A 24646-nucleotide genomic window follows, 5' to 3' on the forward strand; every position below is an offset into this window, starting at 1 on the left:
GAGGACTAGCAACAGCAAACTTTCAAATGTCACCTTTATATAAGCTGATGTGGCACTTTGTTTATTCATTAGTAAGCAACTCTTTATAGCATAGAGGACTTTTTGAATGTAAATGAATCATATTAGTTTCCGTAGTAAACCTAATTAATTTCATGTAAGATACAAACAATGTCTAAATCAATGTCTTATAGTTTTGTTTGTAAGGAGATTTTAATATGTGAGCAGTGATGTTTGTGGTGGTTTTACTGTAGTTTCTTAAATTCTCATATGAAAAGAGAATTGTATTTTTCTTAGAGTACACCCATGTATATTTCAGTGTATCAGTTAGAGGAAACATGTCCTAATTACAGGGACCTACACTGCTTTCTCTCATACCTCTCAACCTCTCAGTGCAAGAAATCTGATCAAAGCCAAAAATAAAGGGGGGGCAAGGCTCAAAAATAGGGACAGATTTAAAATATTGCTCCTATAAACTTAAAAAAATGCTAAAATAACAGATTTTGCATTATTATATATTTTCAGAAGAATATGAAGTCAGAAACTCAAACGTCTCTATTATTTAATATTATTTAGTGATTTGCCAGAAAACCACACTTTTTATGAGGAACAGACCAAAAATATGAGGCAAAAGTCTGGACAGTTGAGAAGTGTGGTTTCTCTCTGTGGCCAAGGCACATTTATTTATTAAAAAAGAGAGATGTGTCCGATAGTAGGCTAACAATGGTTAGTCGGTTTGACAACTGTATGCCTTTGATCTACAGTAAGGCAGCAGATGACATTCACTGATGTTGTGATTATTTATTTTCATAGGCATTTTACTCTTATTGTCCATCCCAGCCAATAAAATATTTTCTTTTTTCATAATTTATTAGTAACGTCTTCATTTATGCTTTGCAGACAAATGCAGATGTTTGTCTTTAGTTTAATTTTAGTATAATGTTATTCAATCAGATTACATCCAGAGGGATATAGATGTTGAATAAATAAAGTGAAATGGCAGAAAGTCGACATAGGAAACGTCAACCAAAGAACATTGAAAAAAATATATAGATCTTCCACAGCACATGTTCCAAGACATTGTCAAAGAACATGCAAAGAAAAAGCAATGCTTGTTGAGGAGGCATGACCCCTGCACTCCGCATATGTAAGGTACACCCCAAATACTCTGCTAATTACAAATACCAGCTCTGAGCTCATACAATACAAGGGAAAGGGCAAATTCCCCAATCCCAGTATCATAGCAGTCTGTTGCTAACAGCTTTTCTGTGAACCAAACTGAGCATGCAGGAAATTGTCAACGTTATTCACAACAGACTTAAGGGAAGCTCTGTGTGTGTGTGTGTGTGTGTGTGTGTGTGTGTGTGTGTGTGTGTGTGTGTGTGTGTGTGTGTGTGTGTGTGTGTTTGCACTTTTCTGTCATGAGACACAATCACAAAAGCTTCTGCCACAAGACCCAATCATAATTTTTTTATTCATGTTTTGAAACTGTTATGATGGGGTCTCACACTGCAGAATATAAGCAACCTCCACAGAACAGTGTCAGCAGTGATTTCACAGCTTTGAAAGCTGTAATACATGACACTCTGCCAGATAATTAATAAATGTGTTTCAGGATGAAGTGTCTAAGCTTTTAAAGCTGTTACACGTCTATCTGGCACTGAGAAGTGTGTTACAGTTTTCAGGACTGTAAGACACTTTATGCTCCTACACTTTTTTGCCTCTGCCAGTAGTGGAGAAGGATAAAGCTACATCCCAGATGAACTGAGTCCAAATAGCAGCTCAGACACTTAACACCATATGTACGAAGGATGATAATGCCCATCCTGGGATGGCAGGATGGTGGTCCTTGATCAGCCACATCCACTGCTCCTAATATTATCTGATCTCTGCCAGTGGTCAGGGATGGGTCTGGAATGAGGGGACAGTTAGGGAAAGACGTGGGCATGTCCACCCAAGCTGTTGATGGTAGTCCTTGTCTGTGCTTGGGGGGGGGGGGGCTTGCACATGCAGATAGTGGGGTTCATGTGGTGTCACAAGTGTCCATGAAACCACCAAGTGGAGAGGTTGGTTAGGATCATTAAGTCAAAATCCCCAGTTACTGAAGTGCAGGTGAGAACACAAAGTCCCTGATGTCTACTAGAATGGTGTCAAAATTAGGGACAGTTTTTAAATAACACTGTAATTCATTTATAAATTTAATATATGCACTTTCTTAACAGCAAGAAGTACGAAACACTAGTTTCTAACATTATTGATTGATTGTATTGCACTGTGATTTACCAGAAAATCAAAACTTTTGCAAGGGACAGAGAAAAAATATGAAGTAAAATCAGGTACAGTTGAGAGGTATGTTGCAGGCTCATAATTCTAAATGCTCTTCCCCTCACACACTCCAGTTAAACCTGTTGGGTTTGCTAAGATGGCAGCTTCAGTACTTTGACATATCTCAACAGAAGCACATGGACACGCATCAGTTACTCATCTTCCTCCAGGAAGGGAGTCTGGCGTTTGACCCAAACTCTCCTCCTGTACTGTTAGTGTGGCCTAATCACATAATTTTACCTTCTGCTCTTGCACTACAAGTGAGCATTTGACATTATTTTAGTGCATCTCTTATTTGCTACATTTTTTTTATTAATATTGTCATCATTTAGTTAGTCCTTTTTGTAATGTGGAATTGCTTTCTGGCATTTGAGCACTGCCAGCACTTGTGCTAAAGACAGGAATCCTTCTTCTGTATTATTGGTAGGGCCTAATTAAAATTCTTTAATCACTGCTTTTGCAATCCACTTCCAGAAGTGAACATTTGGCATGGATTAAGTACCTGTTATTGTTATTGAAGTCAGATTGCTGTTTTTCTTCTGTGTTTTCCTGTCTAAATTGAATTAAACTAGTTAGTATTTTTGTCTTTTTTGTTTTGTTTTTTGGAAAGTTCCTACGTTTCTGTACAATTTTGTTAAGGTTGCAGTTTGAAATATACAAGATGAGTCAAATCTGAAAGCAGCAGCTTTGAGTCTGTTTCTCCCTAAAGCAAATATGAGTGGGATCCATCTGGTGTGACTCTGAGTAGCTTTTTCTTCTGTGTAGGCATGGACAGGGTTAATGATTACAGAGCATTATTTTGTGACACAGTGAAATGAAAAGCAGAGTGTGTCTGCCGCACCAGAGGGAGCAGTCACTAGCCACTGATGCAACCTGTATTATTTACTGAGTGCTTGCCGGTGACTATAGAAGCTTGCAGAAATACAAAGCAGTCTCATAGGTGGGGCCTTGCACTGGCTTTGTTGAACTCATTGTGTAAGTGTGTGTTATATTCGTCTGAGAGCAGTTTGCATTTTTTTGGGATTTGGATTGATAATTTTAAAAAATGGTTAATGTTTGGTCTTGGTAGCTAAAGGATTAGTAATCCAAGTTTTCGTGCCTTTTTTTTTTTTTTTATAATAAATTAACAGGAACGTTTGGAGGCTATGATGCGACGGTCTGCTGAACGCAGTCAGCAGTTGGAACAAAGGCAGAAGAGATGGTCTTGGGGAGGAGCCCTGACTGCAGGCGCAGGTGGCCGAGAGGGTGAGTAGAATGGGTTACTCTGCATTGCAGACTGCACCCTGAAACCTGTGAGCATTTGCCAGGGCTGGTACAGCACGTTAATTGCATGAACAGTATTGGAGCATTGATGACTGCAGGGAAAGGACAACATTAAAATAGTTCATTATGGTGTGGAATTTTCTTTAGGTTAAACAGACAAACCTTAAGATACTGCAGAAATGCTTGGATGTCTTTTAGTAAAACATTGCATTCCATATTTTAAATTGTTCATTTTTTTTCTGAAATGTATTCAGTGTCACATTCTTTCTGAATTTCTGAACTAACTCCTTGAGTTTCAGAGTTAGATCCCTGAACTTCTAGTACTTAGGAGTTTCTTACACGCATGCGTATTACATGCACTGACTAAGAGAAGAACATTTGTGTTCTGTACACTGACTTGGTGAGAATATCTGTTAATTCTGTAATGGTGGTGCAGCTATTTTAATGGAAAGATGTGTATTTTAAATGGGCTAAGAAGCATATCATTCACTGTTCATCCTTGAACAACACCACATGGATTTTGCTTTCCATAATGACACAATCAGCTTTTAGTTTTTCAGTTTTGCACATTTGATTAATTTATATCATAAAGTTTTTTTTTATTTTCATCCATTCTATTACAGTAATGATACTGGAATAAATAAGGCAAGTGACTGTATCATATCTTTATAACATTTGTCTTCTCTTGTTTTGGTAGGTTTCTTTGTACAGACATAGTACCATGTTATAAAGAATTTCTTTTTTTTTTCTTAATCCTTCTAGTTTACTGAAACAGAGCAAAAACAAAGTGAATGTGAATGCATTGTTAAATAAATAATCTGTTTAGACAAATGGATATGAACAAATCTGCAAAATGTTGGCAGTGTCTCATTTAGGTCTGAATTATTTAGGAGGAATGCTTCACTTTCGTATAAACTGAATCATACAAAGAAAGATAATGTGTACTGTGTCAGCTTTTTGCTAGATGACTGTAATCATTTATCATTTTTTGCTCTGAATCTCTTTTGCTTATAGGTGGCTCAGAAAATACCCTACCCCTTCCTCTAGATTTAGCTGCCAGCACCCCTTCTTCTGACCCTGTGACCTGTACTGATGCTGATTCCAACAATGGTATTTAAGAGAATCACAGTGCCGTGTGTTGTCTGTGACTTTTGTTCACCTAACTCCATCAGCTGGCTTTCTTATTTTCAGTTTAGATTTGCCGTGTTATGTTGTTTCTTTAATGGCGGAGTCTGCCATGTACGTATGTGAGTGTGTTTGTAACACCTGTCTTGCTTTGCCGCTTAGATAAAGAATTAACTCTTGCATTCCATAATCAGTTCATCAATCTTTTTTTGTTTCATCGTAACTAGTCGTGTTAAAGTCATGCGTGCATCACATCTAATTGTCATAAAATTTTAACTAATGCACTTTTATATTGTGTTCGATTTAAGTGTGATATTTATGTGTTGAGAAAGCATGCCAGTTATATAAAGCATTTTTGGCCTTTGTGCATGGTTATGTAAAAAGTGGGCTCTTTTGAATATGGAATATTGAGCACAGTTCATATTTGTTTGTTCACATGCTGAGAAGAAAACTTTAAATCATGAAATCTTTTAATTAACCTTCAGTTGGAACACAGTTAAAAAATATTGGAATTACTACAATAACTACATCGCTGATGTCAGAAGCATCAGTACAGCAATTGCATCTTTCAGATTAAAGTGTCAGTTTTTGACATTGTGTACTTTTAATATGTACAGTGTGCCATTCCTTTGTTAAACTGCTACAGTGCTACGGGAGATTTTTAAGGGAGCATAGTTTCAAGGGCAGGTTTGGAAAGTAAGGGTAACTGAGAAAAGGAGTGCTGAGTCAGTCTTGCATGTTGTAGTATGATCTGTAAAGTTATGTTCCAGATCAGTCTCTAGAGCTCCCAGTCATTGCAAGATTCTAATGTTATATGAGTACAGCGACATAAAAAGTGCACACTTTGATATGCTTATGAGGCTTGCACATTCCTGACTACTCATAATTCAGTTTGACCAGGAATGTTAGTAAACACTGTGCACAATCCTATACGTGGGTCATGCCCTGTTGGAATTGCATGCAAGCGTGACATTATTATGATTCACTAACTAGTATTGCATAAATGTTACACCTCACGCACAGGGGCGTTATCACAATTGGTGATAGACATGGACTGCAGATAGAGCACTATGCTAACTTGTTTGTGTTCTGCGTGGCCTGTTGCTATATAAACTCTTCACAGCACATGTGCATGTGGTGCTATATGATATATTCAATGTAGTCTAACAGTCGTGTATATACTGAGGACTGTCTCTATATGAGGTACACCCCACACTGTTTCCTAACATGCTTCTCTCATTGAATATCTCAGTGTCAGCCAGGCGTGTGCTACAACTCCATTTTCTCCATGGCATAAAGATGCTTTACCTGATGTCTAATGTTGTTATTATACTTGCATTAATTGCAGAATGTGTAATGTTCATCCCATGAAAAGTATGTTGGTGTCCTGTTTGCCTGATATTTGGTGCACATAGTATTACCAGAAAGATGTTACTGAAGGAGAGATTAGAGAACATCTTGTAACTCATATTACAAGCACACATACACACACACACACACACACACACACACACAAATAAATATAGAGGGTTTACTATCAAAAGATTTAACATCATTTGATCGACGTTCATTTGGTCGAAATCATAATGTCTAAAGTTCAACAGATCGAATTCATAATGTCGACGTTCAAATGGTCGACAGACACATGCAAATAACACTAGTGTTTTTGCAGGGGGGCTGCGCCCCCAACACACCCCCTACTTATATATTACAACTCCGAGGTCGCACAACAGTGCTGACAAGGGAAATCCTTGACTGTTGTTAGCATAATGTCGACAGACTGTCGACCAAATGAGCTGTCGACCAAATGACCTACTTAATATTCATGTGTCAACCATATTTGTCGACCATGTCAACTTTATACCAAATTACTTTAGATCTTTTGATAGTAAACCAATATAGAGAAAGATCTCCATTTAGGTAATGTTGGAATAAGAGAAGTGAAAGGATAATATTAGCTCTCCTTTGGTACTTGAACCCAAGGCATATAGTATACTATGCCAGTGTCACTGCCACCTGATCAACAAGAGTCTCTGGGGCAGATAGGTGATGAGTGTTCCCTTTAGAACCTTATCCTTTCAACTAGTAATGCTTATCTGTCCAAAGGCTTTTGCTGGTGCAATGGCTTTGATGCTGACACTGTATACTGGAGCTATTGTGTTTGTGTGATGAATGAGAACTAATATTATCCTTTCCCTTCTGTGATTCTAACAGTGCCTAAGCAGAAGTCTTGTGTGTGTGTGTGTGTGTGTGTGTGTGTGTGTGTGTGTGTGTGTGTGTGTGTGTGTGTGTGTGTGTTTAATTTGACCTTAATCAGCATGATGGGGGTTTCCTACTTAAAGGGAAAGCTCAACACGTATTTGCCTAGAGGCTGTTGTAGGTCTAGTGGTACAGATGCCAGCACGATGTTCTGTAGATTTTGGGTTCAAGTCCCAAATGAAAGTTAATATTCTCTTTTCATGTCTGTGACTCTAACAATACTCTAATTTGTGACACCTAACTTTCGCTCAATACTCTCCGGAGTGAGTTTTCTCATCTCACTTGCTTCCAGTGCAGTTCTTTCTCCTTCCCTTACCTTATTGTGTCTGATATATATGATATGGGATGAGTTATGCAGAGTAGTGATGCTTATAAGTAGTCACCCAGATGCTTTTGTATTTGTGGTGAGGGGGTGGCAGTCATATGCAAGGTGGCGTGTATTTAATGTGTTTTCTAAAAGAGTCTATATTATACGAACAAAAGTTCATATAATCGAATGCTGTAATGACCAAAAATCCCGGAAATCGAAAACGATATTGTGAGGGGCTGTGCCCCCCAAACCCCCCCGCTAAATATATATTCCAGCTCCAAGATCACACTACAGTGAGGAAAGGGCAAATATTCCAGTCTTCACTGTCATGCGATCCCACAGCACGCATCTCGATTTCCGGGATTTGCTGTCATTAGACCGTTTGATTATATGAACTTTTGTTCATGTAATATAGACCCTTCTAAAAGCTCTGTGTGGAGCAAGACTTGTACAAACTGAGGTTTGTGATCATTTGTAGAAATGTACAGTGCTGAAGTGACTCTGGTTTGGGAACATCAGACATGTTGTATTGTGCATACAAAGTTCATTTTATAATGGTGCCTGATTATGTTGACAGTAGTTGTAGATTTGAGTGACATTGGGTGAACCTTTGTTGTGAGTGGCAGAACATAAGTTGTCAAACCCACGTCACAGTTTTGGCAGGGACAATTCTTAAACACTTGAGACTGTGCATGTCACAGAAATGTAGTGTACACTATATGCCTAGCTGCAGATGCGCCATTACAAATGCTCAGTTTATACCTAGTCTCCAATGTTTTTGTTCTGATATTGATGCTCAGTCATTGTCTACTGAGCATGACATCTGTGTTACAGGAACATTAGGTATTTTTGTTATACCTGTGTAGAAAGTTTACATAGCACTGTATAATTAGCCCTCACCTAACCATTGTACAGTTTGCTTTACATGTTTGTTAGTCACAGAACATGGTTGCAGACCTTCATTTGTGTACCTACTGTGGATCTGGTCCCTTGCAGTAACGTATGCCAATATTCCCTGATTTTTTTTTTTTTTGAGTTGTTTAGGACTTCAAGACATAGTTATTTCTCCATACTTGCCTTATGCAATTGCACATCACGTTTTCTCCACCTTTCTTTAGGAAACATTAAGTACACTTTATGTTTCTAGACAATCCCAGGAAGCTACTTCTGTCCACTAGGCACAGTCTGTACATTCTGTTCTTAAAGGATACATCACTATTGAGTTTCTTTTTACGTAGGATATTGCATGTGTTTTGAAGGAGCTGCCTTTTTAACATCTTATCTTCAAATTCTTTTTTTTATTGAATTTTTTTAAAACAAGAAAATAATTTATATCTCATAGAAAACTAAACATACATTAATGGTCAACAACACAAATAACAATATAAAAACATAAACAAACCAACACAACAAATTATTTACATGAGTGCCTAAATTGACATATTCATAAGAAAAAAAAAGTCTTCAAGATATAAAATGAGATAACACAGTATATCAGTCATTTCTCTGTAGTATTTGCACTACTTTTTTCCCAGGAGTTATAATAAGAAGTGATCCTTTCTGTTCTTTTCCTGATAGTTGTTAATTCCTTCTGAGATATATACAACACAATCCTTCTGTAGTCTTTTAAAGATGGAGGTGTTTAATTCTTCAAGTTAGTTGTAATTGTCTTGTTTGCAATGACTAGAAGGATCCATAGGAGTGAAAACTTTGCTTTAGAGATACATTGTGGAATAGGTACATTAAACAGAATTAAAGATTTAGACAACTGAAAATTATCATTGAAAACTGTTTGCAAAAATTGATTCACCTTATCCCAGAATGTTTTAAGCAATTGACAATCAGAAAACACGTGCTGCCAGTCTGCTTTCAATTTTTCTTTACATCTCTAGCAGCCGCTTTCTTGTTTAAACATTAATTCTAGCCTGTGATGTATAAAAAAAGACCAATGAAGAACTTTCCATGCAAATAACTTCCATTGTATTGACAGATAAGTATTGATAGGTTCATAGGTTCATAGGTTGGTACTAGGCTATCAGCCCTAGGGCCTATACAAGCCTAGCCATAACAATTCCCTGGCTATTTCTTCCCACACTATTTACTTCCCTGGACCCCTGTCTAGCAGGGCGACTGACATGATCCCCAGGGTGAATTTCCTTTCTCCCATCCAATCGTCAAGGTTCCTTTTGAAGAGGGCCAAAGAGGCACTCTGCTTGACATGTATGGGCAATCTATTCCAGAGTCTGGGGAGTCTCTAGGTCAGGAACCTATCTCTCCAGCATGTTTTGTTTATTGTGATGACAAGGTATAGATCCTTTTCTCATTATCATTAGAAGTTTGATTATTAATTATTTTGTAATAATCCCCAACATTTTTTTCATAGTAAATTTTCGTGCTTTTTATTATTTTATACATTTTTAATAAGTAACCTTTTCATTGGAAGTATGATTTGTTTAGTAAATCAGATATTCAGTAAATTTAGGGATGTTTTGTTTAGTAGTTGTGGTCATTAACTCTAATCTATTTATAAAATATTACCTAAGATGTTGTATTGCTAGCTACATATTTCCATCTAGGTTGAATGTATTTTTAACTTGCTTCATCGATAGACGTTTACCAGTTTTTTAATAATTGGTGCCAATAGATGAATTCCTTTTCTTTAAAAATCTTCATCGTAAGCATATCAAAATTACTTATATAGTCATGGGTACAGGCAATAGGGTATAACAAAAATATCCATGCCTTAATGTCTGGATTCTTATTGAAAAAAGTATTATATCATTTTAATACATACATTATAAATTTGAAAGTTATATACTTCTTTTATCAAAAACTGTATAGTCTCTTATCATCTTGAGGAAAATATTGAGTACCAATCCTGTACATTGCTGTGACATTGATTGACTTGATTTTAAGCAAATTATTTTGTGTATTTATTTCCATCTAGCTGAATAAGAGGTGTTCAGCCACAAGGATAAATGTCTTTATAACAGATGATAATGCATAAATGTCTGTGTCTGGTAGATTTATGCCCCCCCCTGCTTCACAGTCATTCAAGTGGTGATTAATAGCTATTCTGGGTTTATTATGATACCATAAAAATTTACCATTAATCTATTAAACTGATTTATATATTTTTAGAGGGGAGAATAGAAAATGCTTGTGTAACATATAATAGTTTCGGGAAAATAATTATTACCCAGCTATGGCTCATGTCATCATCTTTTTCTGCTACAGTAAGAGGTTTGCTCACCACCAATCTTTGGTTCTTTCCTGATACCCTGTCCAGCTGTCTTCATTACAGCTATCAGAGGAAAGTGCCTAACTGCAGTACTGAAAGGAAGTCTTATGAGATTGCTATGTGCCTAGATGGTACATAGATTTCAGAGCAAGACCATCTCCAGGTTTGCTTATTTAGTTTTGAACCTTCTTGCAAGATGTCCACTCAGAGTAAATGTTAGTATACCTTAGTACTGAGCTCACTGCCCCCATCACTCAAAGCTTAAGACTTGGTCCCCTTGGAAAAATAAAGGCGGGCATTGAGCAGACGACAAAGCATCAGCAGTTGAATTTTTTCATACTACCTTCCTGAGCATTCTTAATTACCATGCCACAATAAGACTTTCCAGAATCAAAGCACAACCCTCCCCATGGCTACAGAAAACCACTAAGTCAGAAATGAAAAACAGGGATAAAGCCTGGGAGCACTGGTGCAAAACCAAAATCCCCTCAACTAGACAGAAATTCATAGAACTATGCAATAGAGTCAAAAAGTTAATAAAACAGGACAAATTCCAATACTACCAGTCTGCCCTAGACTCCTCCCAACACAGCCCCAAACAATTCTTGTCCTCCATAAACTCCATCCTCCACCCAGGTAAAGTCAGTACCCCTCCCCCTAACATCCCTCACTCCTTAGAAAATATTGCTACCTCATTCAACACACACTTAACACAAACCATACTATCACTAGCTAAACAACACAACCCCCCTCCTCCAACCCACACCTTCAACTAGTATTCTCCCCACTGCCTTCTCTTTTTCTCCTGTACCTACCTCCAACATAAAAAAGATTTTTCTTGAAGAGTGCTAATGAGGAGCTTTGTTTGATATAGATAGGTAGTTTATTCCAGAGTATGGAGTGGAGTATCTAAATGTCAGCAGTATCAGTAATAATCTAAGTAATAATCTAAGTAATATAGAGTTTTTTTTGCTCCCTGGAAGATGTTCATAAATGTACCATTACTAAAACTTTCTTTAAAGATCCAGAATGCATATTCACAAATTCTAAGGTTTAAGTACATTTCATTGTTCTAGATCTGATGGGATAGGTAGCAGTGTTTGTAAAAAAACACTGAAAGCCAGAAAACTATTCAGTCTACACATTTTTTCACACAATAAATATCAGTGCTACTTAATATAATATTACATGAAAGTAATACACATCTTCAAAGAGCACAAGGATTTCCAGGATGAATTCCAGGATGGAAGAACGGATAAAATACACATACTGAGGACTTTTAACTACCTAAATACTGACTGGGTGGCCTTTATTTATTTATTTAGTCAGCTAATTAGCAAAATGTCCAGTATCCAAGAAGAATGAAGTTTATTAAAATCTCTAGTGCCTTGAGAATACTGCCTTCACAGGAGTCTAAAAGCAAATCACACAGACACACCTTATATATAACAATAAGATTGGTTAATTACCTCCATTAAGCAAGTAATACAATGTTGTTGTTTGTCTTTCGGCTTTTTCCCGGTAAGGGGTCGCCACAGCAGAACTCCGGTCTGCTAATGATTGGCAGTAGATTTTTTATGAAACGCCGAGGTGCCAGCTCGACGCCCAACCTTCAACGAAGGCATGCCCATTTATGCACGCATGTCTTTCGAACGCTACCCAACCACGGGGAGGACATGCAGACTCCACAAAGAAGGCACTCCCAAGCCACGCCGATAATCAAATGGGAGAACCTCTTGCTGTGAGGTTATAACGCTACTGCCGTATCACCAATACAATATCAATCAAATTAAACCTTGCCAATTGCATTCTACATTTGTGCCAGTAGGGGTCAGGGTACCATATTTAAGTATGTAAAGGGTTTCCTTATATAAACGTTTTTCTTGATATCCATACAGACTCCCCATGAAACAACCTGTTCTAAAACAGTACCCCGAAATCCCTCCAGCTGACCATTATGACACAACTTGAAATGCATAACAAGGGGGCTTTCAAGTCTACCATTCTGAATATCTCGCACATGCACTTGCAACCTAGATTTGAAAGGCCACTTGCTCTCTCCAATGTAAAACATATCACAGGTTCACTTCAAAGCATAAACAATAGAAATTGTATCACAACCAAACATCTCATTTGTCCTAAAATATACACCATTTATTTTATCAAAAGTTCTAAGTTGTTTTATATATATATATATATATATATATATATATATATATATATATATATATATATATATATAGTTTTAGTAATCTGCTTAGAAATCTGTACTGCTGCTTAACTGAGGTCAGGCACCCCTCTCAGCATAAGACAGTGCAGATGCATGACAACTCCCTGTTGAAAAGTCGTCATTCAAAATGCCGAGTGCTGACATGCTAAAAAAAAGACCAAAACTCCAGGTGAAGAGTGAATCTCGAAGTTTACTCTTCTCCTTTAAACTTTATTTTATTTGCATGGGCCAAGCCCACCACACCCCCTGAACTTATATATACCAACTCCACAATTGCCATACCTTGGAGAAAAATTCCATAAAATGGCCATCTCAGACTTGGCATGTGTAAGTCCATTTTTCAGCCATTCAGTCTTCATGATTCGGGACTCACTCTAGCAGGTCCCAACTCAAATGGTTGCCATGCAGGACTCATTATCATATTTGAAGGCCTTTGAAGAGTACTCTAAACTGGGCCTCTTATTTACCTCATTCCTGTCCCATTGTGTTTGGCTAAACCCCTGAGATTTTACTGTTTGTACAGAGAAAGTAAATAGACTTGGCTAGGTAGTTTACAGTATAAGACTAACTTAGTTTCTTTGTAAGAATGTCAGACATATCGGATGGGGGAAAGGCAGAGAACAATAACAGTCAATATACCATCATCATGTTCAGGTATAGGGATGCCAGCATGGATCATGGAGAGTTTGATAGTCCTGACAGTGTGTTTCTGACATTTTGTTACTCATATGCTGTTTTGCTTCTAGAATTAGTTACAGTTTCTTCTGTTCAACTCTGCTTCTTTTCCATTGCTGTACTCTTGGATTCCATCTCTACATTTCCAGTGATGTTGTTTTCCTCTTTTTTTCCATATTAACATTTGCCACTTTTCGCAACCAAGGAAGTGAAATGTACATTTAAAGCTACTGATAACACTGTTGTTTGTACTGCTAATAGAATCATTTCCAGCTGTAAAATAGCGGAAGTAGGTATCCTTCAAGGCTATCTCAATATGTCCAACAGTAGAATATTCCTGTCAACAGATGGTGCAGATTTTCAAGCAGTTGTCTAGAAGGGCTATCTCCATACAAAGAGTAATCTGTACTTGTGCTATTTAAATGAGAGGACAGTCTGCTTTCCTTCCTAGTCAGTTCCTGGAAATTGTTATCATTTTAAGATAACTTCTTAAAACTAACTTAGTGTTTTCCTCTCTCTCTTTGTATTATTTCAGTCTTGTTCAACATTAATCACCACCAGTTGTCACCTCCTGTTCTGTTGTAATGACAGAAAACATGTGTGAGACATGTTATGAATGTTATGTATTTGTTTTTCTGCAGTAAGGCTGCAAAAGTGAATTACTGCAGAAGTATTAGCTTAATGGAGAAAAAAATAAAGTATAATAGAACAGCAGAAATTACCTAGTGATTCTCCTTATTAATTAAAGCCAGTTATACCACAAAGAATATTACCATTTCAGCTTCCACATCAAGAAGGCATTCTTTGTGTAAAGACTGTTTTTCATGCAATTTATCACAGCTTAATGAAGCCTTGTTGGCCTCTGACCACTCTAAACATAATGCTCTTATTTTGGACTATTCATTGACTTATGTTGCAATATTTCGCCTTAGAATTTTAGAAGTATTGGCTATCAGCATAAAAAGGAATGGAGCTGGCCCTGTACTTACTTCTTAATGTTCATTACGAGGAGTGTCCATTGAAAGAAAATGCAGCATTTCATTGATTTCTCATAAGGAAGCCAAGAATCGCTAAATTTTGCTTCTCAACATTTCTCTCATTAATTTCACCTCAATACATTTTTTTTCCTGGATACAGTTTTTAAATACTAAAATAAGGCTAATGCTGCTGATAAATCTCAGTCCTTTACTTGCAGTTTAGGCCCAAACTGCGAGGTTTTCATATAGGTTCATAGGTTCATACTAGGCTATCTGCCCTAGGGCATTTATAAGCCTAGCCAGAATGTGTTTGGCATTCGCCACCCATTTTAAATTTATTTTGCTATGCCCTTTTTCGAGGTTAGTATACTGTGCCTCTGTCTAACAGTGACACAGAAGTGATACCCGGCGTAAACCTACAATCTCCCATCCACTCATCAAGATTCCTCTTGAAGAGAGTCAATGAGGGACTCTGCCTAACCTGGACTGGGATTTTATTCCAGAGTGAAGGGAGCCTCTGGGTTATGAATCTGTCCCTCCAGCATGTTCTATTTATTTCAGTGCTGAGGTTCAAGTCTCTCTCGAGTGCGTAGCTCGATGAGATTTGGATTTTCTGAGGTGCAGCATGTCCATTAATTCCAGGTTGGACATGGCTTTATACGTCAGGCACAGATCGCCTCTGAACAGGCGGTATGCCACTGAGTAGAGCTGGAGTTTCTTTAACCGGGCAGCATATGGCATCTGTTTGAGCCCTTTGATCCTCTTGGTGAGGTACATTTGGGGTCTTTCCAGTTGCTGCAGGTGTCTGGTAAGGTACACACCAAAAGGGGCATTGTACTCAATTATGGGCCTGATGAGGGATGAGTAAAGAGGCACGATGACCTCCCTTGATCTAGACGTTAATCCCTTCATGATTAGGTGGGCTATATAAAATGTTTTTCTAACCACTTTGGCCACGTGGTTGTCAAATGAGAGACTGCTATCAACTTGGGTCCCCAGGTCCCTAATTACTTCTTCTGTACTTAATGGATTACCACCTATGTGGTAATTTGTGGGCACTTTGTTTTGCCAAAGGGATGACTATACACTTTTTGGCATTTAGCTTGAGGCCATGGCTCTGGCACCAGTTGTCTGTTTCTATGAGGCCCTTTTGGAGGATGCTTGTGTTGGCTGGAGAGTCGATTATGGCCCAGTTTGCAGTCATCTGCAACTTGGTCAGCCACAGTCCTTCCATGTTGGCCTGTACCTCCGAGAAATATATACCGAACAAGAGAGGTCCCAGGACTGAGCCTTGTGGGACACCACTTGTAACTGGTTTGGAGTCTGACATGGCTCCAGCAATTCTAACCATGTGGGTTCTGTCCTTGAGCCAGTTTGCAATCCATCTAGTGACATAGGGGTTTATATTTAAGCTGGTGAGCTTATCTATAATGCCCGAGTGGGGTATTGTATCAAAGGCTTTTACGAGGTCCAGGTAGGCTGTGTGGATCACCTTCCCCTCGTCAATGGCCTTGGTGACTGTTTCAAAGAAATCAACCAGGTTTAAGAGGCAGGATCTGCCCTTAACAAAGCCGAACTGGGTAGGATCCAGTGTCTGTAGGTCCCCAATATCTTTATTTATGAGGTCCATGATGATCCTTTTCATAGCTTTTCAGACCAAGCTAGTCAGGCTTATGGGGTGATAGTTTCCAGGATCCATTGAGGCACCACCTTTATGGAGAGGAACCACTGTTGCTGTACGCCACTCTTTGGGTACATATCCTGTAGTAAGGCTGAGATTGAGCAGTAGTTTTATGTTTGGGTTTAGCTCTTCTTGGAGTTCATGTAGGACGCAGCCCGGGACACCGTCTGGTGATCTCAGCAAAGTGTTCAGCTTTATAAATATCTGGTGATGAAAGAACACTGTCTAAACAAATTTCTTACAGAGCCATAGGTTGCTGTTGGCAACAATTTCTATAGTTGCTAAGAGTCATTGTGTTTCTTATTCCTACTGGTCATTAAAGCCAATAGAGGCTTCATCATTTCTAAAACATTCTGAGTCTTGGAATGATCTACAGAACTCTGGGCCTGTATCTGCAGTAGTCCAAGATTCTTTAGCAACTTGGTACAGTGATGGTCATTGTACTATTGACATGTGCGTTGTTCAGTGTCATGCTGACAGCTCTGGAAAATAATTCTCCTACTCTCTACAAAAAGAAATGTTGGCATATTTTCCCATAGGTTCAGTTACATATTTATAAACCGCATTATAAGCATCTCCTGTACTGCTACTGCCAGCAGGCGCATGTTGGTAGGATCTGAACCTAGTCCTAACTCAACATTTATACTGTTTGTGTTTCATTTACGAAGTCACACAACTGCTTTGTTGTTATCACTGTCAATGTTTAGTGGTATACTGTTATTGGCATCATTGTGAAATGTGCAAGTAAACTGTATTGCCAAAATTAAGTTATATCGAAGCCTGCATACATCCTATTCAAGGGACGTCAAATCTTCATCATTGTAGGTGATAGATACCCCTAGCTTCTTTTTGTCCACTTTCATACAGCCTTGTATATCTGACAAAAACATGTAGGAAGATATCTCCCTTACCCAAAAAGCATCCCCAATTCATGTTTAATAAGATGATAGGTAATTGATATCCGAAATTGACAGAGGTGGAAGGAGAATAGGACGAGCAAGTTTAGAGGTAGATCCAACACTGTTCTGAAATTTCAGAGCTTCCCCTGGGGGTCAACTTCATTGGTAATCTTCTTAACGAATGCCTTAGTAGAGGCTTGATGTTCCTAAGTTTTACTTTTTGTTATCACTAGGTAGCCACAGGGTACGTTTATATAAAGGATAGATTCACTTAAAATACAAATAAGCTGGCAACCTGTTTACTAATCAAAAAGAAGAAAGAGAAAAGAAAACTATTAACTAACTCTTAAAGGTGATAGGACATAGATTTTGTTGATGGAGGATCTGAAAATGATAGAGTTTAATGCAGACAAGTTTAATTCAATAAAGTATAAGGAAAAAGCTGATCCTTACCTCCCTGTATGGAGAACACCTTATACAAGTAGTATTGCAACCCAACCACAAATATTAATTCTGGAGGCAGTTTTGAGAAATGTGACTAAAATTAGTTAATAGTAATCTTCAGTTACTGGACTTCAAGCCATCCAACTCTATGAACACGAGAGAATGCTATTAATCATTGCCACATAATCTGCAAAATGGGGTCCTAAAATGAGGAAAGAATCAAGATTTGTAATTGTCATGCCAGTGCATCAGTGGCACCAGGGAAGGGCTAGAAAAATGAGTCTGTCCAACTAATATTAGCTGCAGCAGAGAAGAAACACAAGAAGTTGCAATGGGGACAAAATTAAACGTATAAAAGTTAAAATAATTCTGATGTGTGGCAGCGTATGTTGAGTGCAGTATGGTGCACCTTGGAAACATTTTCAAGGGGACTGCAGATGAAATAACATTTTCAACTGGAGAAGTTGAAGTAAGCAATATGAAATGTATTCTGGAAAAGCAGCTGTGAGACAGCTTTAAGAAAATTCACAAGGATTCTGAAATGCTTGCGGAAATATATTGCAGGTAGAACAAGAAACTTTATTATCTCTTTCTAGAACCATGAAGTGTGCACTATTAGTCATATTATGAGACATTAGCGGAACTTATCTTGTATACCTTTGATGAATGAAAGCGAGAAAGAAGGCATAATAAAGGCTTTCAGATACATTAAAGAATAATTAAAGTTTAATAGGGAAGCAGCTTTCAAAAAGTAATTTTACAGAAAGCAAGGATGCAGTTTGAGAACAGAGGGAGGGCAACTCATGGGTGTCACTGAGTAGCTGTTGCGAAATTTAAGTTGAGACAATGACATACACAGCTGTGTTTTCAAAATGATGAAGAAGAAGCCAAAAACAAAGTAGATTGCAATGAAAAAATGGTTTAGACTATGAGCAGATAAGATGGACCAAAGTGGTTCTTGCCTATTCACTTACTCTGTGTTTATTAGAGAGGGTCTTTACCAATTACACCGAACCTTGCACGTTCTTCTCCACAAAATAGATAACTTGAACAAGATAGTATTTGCTGCCATGGTTTGTGATATATGAGTAGTTTATTTTCTGACATAGGTGGTCAAATACCAGACATCCCCTTTGGGATACAGATCCATGCATCAAGCAAAGGTCTTCTAGATGGCTTAATAAAGCAGGTGATTGAAAAATACTATAAAGTGTCTTTAATCAGTGGACAACTGCTATGAACCTTGTGGGATTGTATTTGTGTGTGGTCAGAAGAGCACTGTTTAGTCTGTCATTGTATAGAAGTGCTATACCATGCATGTATATTTCACTGAGATGCATAAGACCAGGTTTTTAATTCTGACTTTTTTGTCCGCTCTTGCCAAACTTTTTTGCAAGTAAACTAAGACCCAAAACTTGGAAAATGAAATAGTATGGCAGCATTTTCACTCTTTCATTAAGATGGACCATACTAAATCAGGACAGATTGCCAAAGGTTTCAAGACTGGGGGTAAGTACCTTTTTTTACATCTGAGAGTCAGTGCTCATCTTCAGCAGAAGCAGGATGATTCTCCTGGAAGCAGCATCTCTTGCCACAAAGTAGTAATTTGAGTTTCTGTCTTGACTGCTGCTGATTTATTTCTGACCATGAGAGGTGGTTGGGGGAAGATTCTCTCTTCATGTAAAATATAGGTTCACAGGTTGGGGGAAGGTTCTCTCTTTATGTAAAATAGTGGGAAGAATCATTATCCTCAGTCAAGTGGCTAATAATGCTGTTAAGCTCCTGAAACTTGGTCACTTGCCATTGCTGTCAGTCATCTGGACCTAATGACCTCCAGATAGGTCCTGTGGATACAGAGCCCCCTCCCCTTCAAGTGATCCAGATTTTTGCTAGTGAAACAAGCCATAGCGTTGATTTTCTAATCAAGTTTAATATCCCCAAATGAGATCTTAAACCATTACAGAAGACATGTTTTGAATGTAAACATTTGTATAGTTGCTTTGTTTTGTGGAGACTAGTTTTTTTTGGGGGGGGGGTTTGTTTTTTATGGATGGAGTGGAAGAAGCATACAAGGAATCACTTGACTTGCTGTTCCTGAGAATTGATTAGTTATAGTATCTCTGTGTCACATATCCCCTTTTAACTTGTTTTCTGTGTATCTGTATTCATTAAGTGCTTAAGTATAGTAACAACTTCCTCCTGCAGGGTGAGAATGTGCATGTTGGCTCCACCCAGATAGCTAGCTCAAAGCATCTTCTGAGTAGTACTTTTAGAAGGTCACAAAATTTATATTTTTTCATGTTCCTGACCTTAGGCTAGCCATCAGCATTTCTGAGTCTTATCTGATTCTATGGTAATGTCTTAATTTTCTCATCTTTCTCTGTTCTATGTGTATTGTTTTCATCCATGTAACCTGGGACAGAATGTTGTTGGTCTGTGAGCAGTGTATGAACACTTTTTTCCTCAAGGACTTATAGTTTTCAGAGCTAGCAATTTTATAATGATATCCACTATAGTGGTTTTTGTTATCTTGTCTTCATAAAAGACTACAACAGCTAATTTTAAGATTCAGGATGAGTCAGTCATTAGGTCACTTTGGCAATATGGCTATGGTATGTGATCTAACTAGAAAGGCGACAATATGGTGTGTGCAGTTGCCACATATACTGCAGAGATGTACCGTTTGCCTTTATAGTCTCTAATGCAAGCCTTCATCATGAGTACTGTATCCATGTATTGGGTGTTTGTCTGTAGTTATTTAAGATGTGCAATTTCTATATTATTTGGTAATAAAAAGTTTTATCTGTTATAAAAGTTGTGTAGGCATGACTGATCAGGGATTGGGTCTTTAAAATATACATATATATATATATATATATATATATATATATATATAAACTCCAAACACAGTGCACGGTGATAAAAGATGCCCGGTATTACCAAAACAGTCATTACTCAAAAAATACCAGCATACATAGTAATCATCCATGAAGAACACAAGGAGTCCAGGAGTAGATGCATGGCCCAACTGTAATGGCTGACAGGCCAAGTCACCTCACCAGCAAACCAGGTTTCACCATAGCGTTATCAGTGCATGTCTTGGAAGGTGCCCTCCCCCTTATTTATACATGTTCTTTTAAAGCAACAGTCTGCCTTTTATGCTGAATACATATATCCCACATAAAAGAAATCAGTGGAACAACATTTTTTACACATCATACATCATATAAAACAAGTTTATCCAACATTACTTCAATGAAGAAGAAGATGCATATTAGTATGCACGACATCCAGTTGGTTATAACCTAAATTACCAATGATCATTCAATCCAGGTTTAAATAGGGCTCCCAAATTAACTATCCATTGTCTCTTTTTTTTTCATAAGAATATTATGTTTATGTATTGTAGATAAATTATCTCCTACCACCTTATCTATGCCCAAAAACACAAAATGTGCTGTGGGGTGCACCAATATGTGTTTAAATAATGCACTTCTGTTCCGTCAACAATTTATATCACTAATATGTAAAGCTATACATTATTTAAAGCTAAGAGATGTTTGCCCTATATAGAAGGAGCTACACTGGCAAACTGCCATATAAGCTACCCATTCTGTTGCACATGTAATCAGATGACGGATGTCATACACTTCTGAAGTGTTAACAGAAGTGAATGATTTGGTCTTATATATACGTTTACAATATATACAGTGCCCACAATAGGTGCTTCCTACCACTAAAGAGTTAGTGTTAATGTTTTGCTTTACATATCCCTTTTTAAAACCTGACAGATGTTCTCCTATGTTTCTCCCTCTTCTAAAACCAAAACTACAATCAGTGCCTAACAGTGAATCAAAAATGGATCTGATTTCAAAATATGCCAATGTTTTGCTATAATATGTCTAATCTTGAAAGTATTGGACCCATAATGTGATAAACCTTACATGGTCATCTGTAGTGATATTAGTTTGTTTCTCCTGCAATAAATGAGTCCTAGACTGAACACCTGCTTGTTTTAATGCTTCGTTCACCACTTTATGGTCATATCCCATAGCAAGAAATCTTACCTTTAGCTGCTCAGCCTGTACCCTAAACTCATCTGTCTTAGAGCAAATCCTATGCATTTTGGTAAATTGGGCCTTAGGAATGTTAGTAGTTATGTGGCGAGGATGACTGCTGTTGGCATGCAATAATGAATTTTTGGAAAAAAATTTCCTATATAAGGTAGTATCCATTGTGCCATCCATGGCTTTGCTAATTTTTACATCCAAAAATTCAACTGCGTAAATCAATTTTACCACTGAAATGAATACCATATTCATTGGAATTTAAATATTCCACAAATTCATGCCATTTTCGGGTGTCCCCTGCCCAGACAACCCAGCAGTCATCCAGATATCTACGCCACATTTTGAGATACTGCATATTATACACATACAAAAAAACCCTTAAAAAGGTCCGCATATATGGGTGCAAAAGTTGCAGCCATCGCTGTACCCCTGATTTGTAAATACCATGCCTTATTGTATGTAAAGGCATTATGCTCTAATACCCATTTCAGTAAGGTTAACAAAAATTCCTTTTCCACCTCGGCACATCTACCAGACATCCTCCAACAATGTCTAACTGCTCTTATACCTGCCTCATGGGGGATGCTGGTATACAAACCATGCAAATCTAAAGTGCCCATATATGTTTCTTTGGAAATCTGTAAATCACTCATCAACAACACAAATTGATTTGTATCTTTTATGCGGGCTCTGACATATGCCAAATGAGATTTGAGTTTACATTCCAAATATTCAGACAGTGGTTCTATCAAAGAACCACGTCCAGCCACTATTAGACACCCTGGGGGAGGAATCACTTGCTTGTGGATTTTGGGTACCAGATAAAAATACTGAGGGTTAGGATCATCAACCATCAGCTGTGTGGTCAAAGCCTCAGTAATCACCCTACTGTGAACTGTCTGTTTTAATGTATCATCTATCTGTACTTTGAAATCTCTTGTGGGGTCCAATAGGAGGCTACTATAGGATGTAGTATCACCAAGATGTTTCTCCACTTCCTTATTATAATCAATTTTACTCCACACTACCGTAACACCCCCTTTATCTGCTCTAGTAATAATCAAATTATTATTCTGTTGCAAATTCTTGAGGACTATTTTTTCTCCTTTAGTCACATTATGTGTACCTTGTTTAAACACTTCATTTTGGTTTATTTGTAAATCATGTAACACTTGTTGTTCAAATACTTTAACCACCCCATTGTATGGTGGTTGAAAATTGGATTTCTTAAATCTAAAACATTCTGTTTCCCTATGAAGTGTGTCCGGGGGTCTATGTGCAAAAAAATATTTTAAATTCAAATTACGACAAAATGTTTTGTCAAAAAACTTTTTGACAAAAAGGCAGACTGTTGCTTTATAAGAACATGTATAAATAAGAGGGAGGGCACCTTCCAAGACATGCACTGATGACTCTAAGGCGAAACCTGGTTTGCTGGTGAGGTGACTTGGCCTGTCAGCCATTACAGTTGGGCCATGCATCTACTCCTGGACTCCTTGTGTTCTTCAGGGATGATTACTATGTATGCTGGTATTTTTTGAGTAATGATTATTTTGGTAATACCGGTCATCTTTTTTCGCCATGCACCATGTTTTGAGTTTTTGGCGAATAGTTGCGAGTGCTGATGATTATTTTCTATAATACAACACGACTGGGAATCATTTACCCTTCGTCAGTCGTATTATTTGTTTATTATGAAGAACTGTTTGACTTTGAGTTATGGGAGTTCATTTTGTGTTTGCTGGAAGGCTGTTTTTTGCGTGAACAGAACTGTTTAAAGGTGAAACGCCATTTTGCATTAGCTGATTAGCTACCCCCTACCTTAATCAAGAAACTATTTATTGTTGGAGTTAAAAAACGAATGGTTTGCAAACCAGTCAGGTTTGTAAGGTTTATGGCCTGATATTAAGGGCACGGATTATTAGTAATACCAGTCGAGGTATGATATTATTACCATCGAATAAAGGAGTCACTGATAATAGTGGCGTAATTTAGGAGTACACGGACCAGTCAGGTTAGTGTTGGTTTCAACTTTTGGATACACAAGGTGACAGTTGTTTGGTTTTCTTTTTATGGTGGGGGATGTTTTTTGGCTTTTGTTTTTTAATTTTTTGGTTTTTGTGTTGGTCAATACATGTGGTACGTTTGTTTGAGCGATCCCTGGGGAAACTCTGTGACTGAAGTTTGGTGCGAGTTGGTGGGCCTGGTGAGGCTCATGAATACAGGCGACAAGCCTTCTGGCAACATTGTGGAAACTGACTGCTTGACTGGACTTTTTTGGGCCTTGGAAGCGGCCGTTTTTTGGATTTTTGAACATTTTGAACTATTGAAACCTAATGAGTCATTGTGAATGTTTAAACATGGACTATAAATACCACTGAAGATAGTAACAGAGTTTTCTAATATTGTATGTGGAGGGATTGCATTGTGAATGTTAGTTTGATATCAACAGTGCTTTTTGTTCCATTTTACTAACGATATAGATATGGAGGGGTACTGATTTAACAGGGTATCTGATAGATACAAAATATTGTACACGCCTATATTAAAGAACAAAAATGTTTTGGGATTTTAACTTGCAAGTTGTTTCATCAGATGCGAGTGTTTATCAGTACCAAAAGCACGATTTAGTATTACAATCTAGCACTACACTTTTAGAAAAGATATATTACAATAAGCCATATATATTAATGAAGCTGAAAAGATAGAGGGATAAATCAAGCGGTTAATATATTAGTGAGGGCAAGGTAGTCTGTATGTTTCATGAACCCATGACTTTTTGGTAACAACAATTTTTGTATTCCATTTATAAAGTAATATTTATATTATACAAAAAGTAGCCATAGTGGGGGAGTATCAGGAGTAGAAACCTAAGGCAACTTTAATTAGGCTTATAAACATGACTGAAGCAAATTTGAAACACTTTTTAGACAGGCTAGCCACAGATGTGGACAATTTATCATCATTTAGTATGGAAGGGAGTGCCCTCCCCAATGAATCCAGTTCTAGAACTACAAGACTGGAGCAACAGTCTGAGGAATTGGTTAATAGTACTAAAAAGGTAAGGTCCAATGTTTGGCATTGTAAGTTGTTAAAAGCATATCTAAAAGCAGAAATAGATTTAGGGGTTTAAGAATTTATGTGGAACCA

The 24646-nt window shown here is 37.7% G+C and overlaps 1 protein-coding gene across 10 annotated transcripts in view; it reads left to right on the plus strand.

The window, feature by feature from the left end:
* Window positions 1–24646, plus strand: part of MAP7D2 (MAP7 domain containing 2) — a 1271501-nt gene that overhangs the window by 845767 nt on the left and 401088 nt on the right. For 6 of the 10 annotated variants that reach the window (XM_044072255.1, XM_044072256.1, XM_044072253.1 and 3 more), the window contains exons 5-6: window positions 3453–3567; window positions 4600–4695. In XM_044072255.1, coding sequence (XP_043928190.1) covers window positions 3453–3567; window positions 4600–4695 — 211 coding nt within the window. Of the gene's footprint in view, window positions 1–3152; window positions 3298–3452; window positions 3568–4599; window positions 4696–24646 lie in introns of those variants that run through there. The other 4 variants (XM_044072259.1, XM_044072260.1, XM_044072254.1 and 1 more) reach the window with 2 other exon arrangements.

The sequence above is a fragment of the Protopterus annectens genome, chromosome 5.part0 (assembly GCF_019279795.1).
Source record: "Protopterus annectens isolate FY-2018-M chromosome 5.part0, PAN1.0, whole genome shotgun sequence".
Classification (NCBI taxonomy): Eukaryota; Metazoa; Chordata; order Ceratodontiformes; family Protopteridae; genus Protopterus; species Protopterus annectens.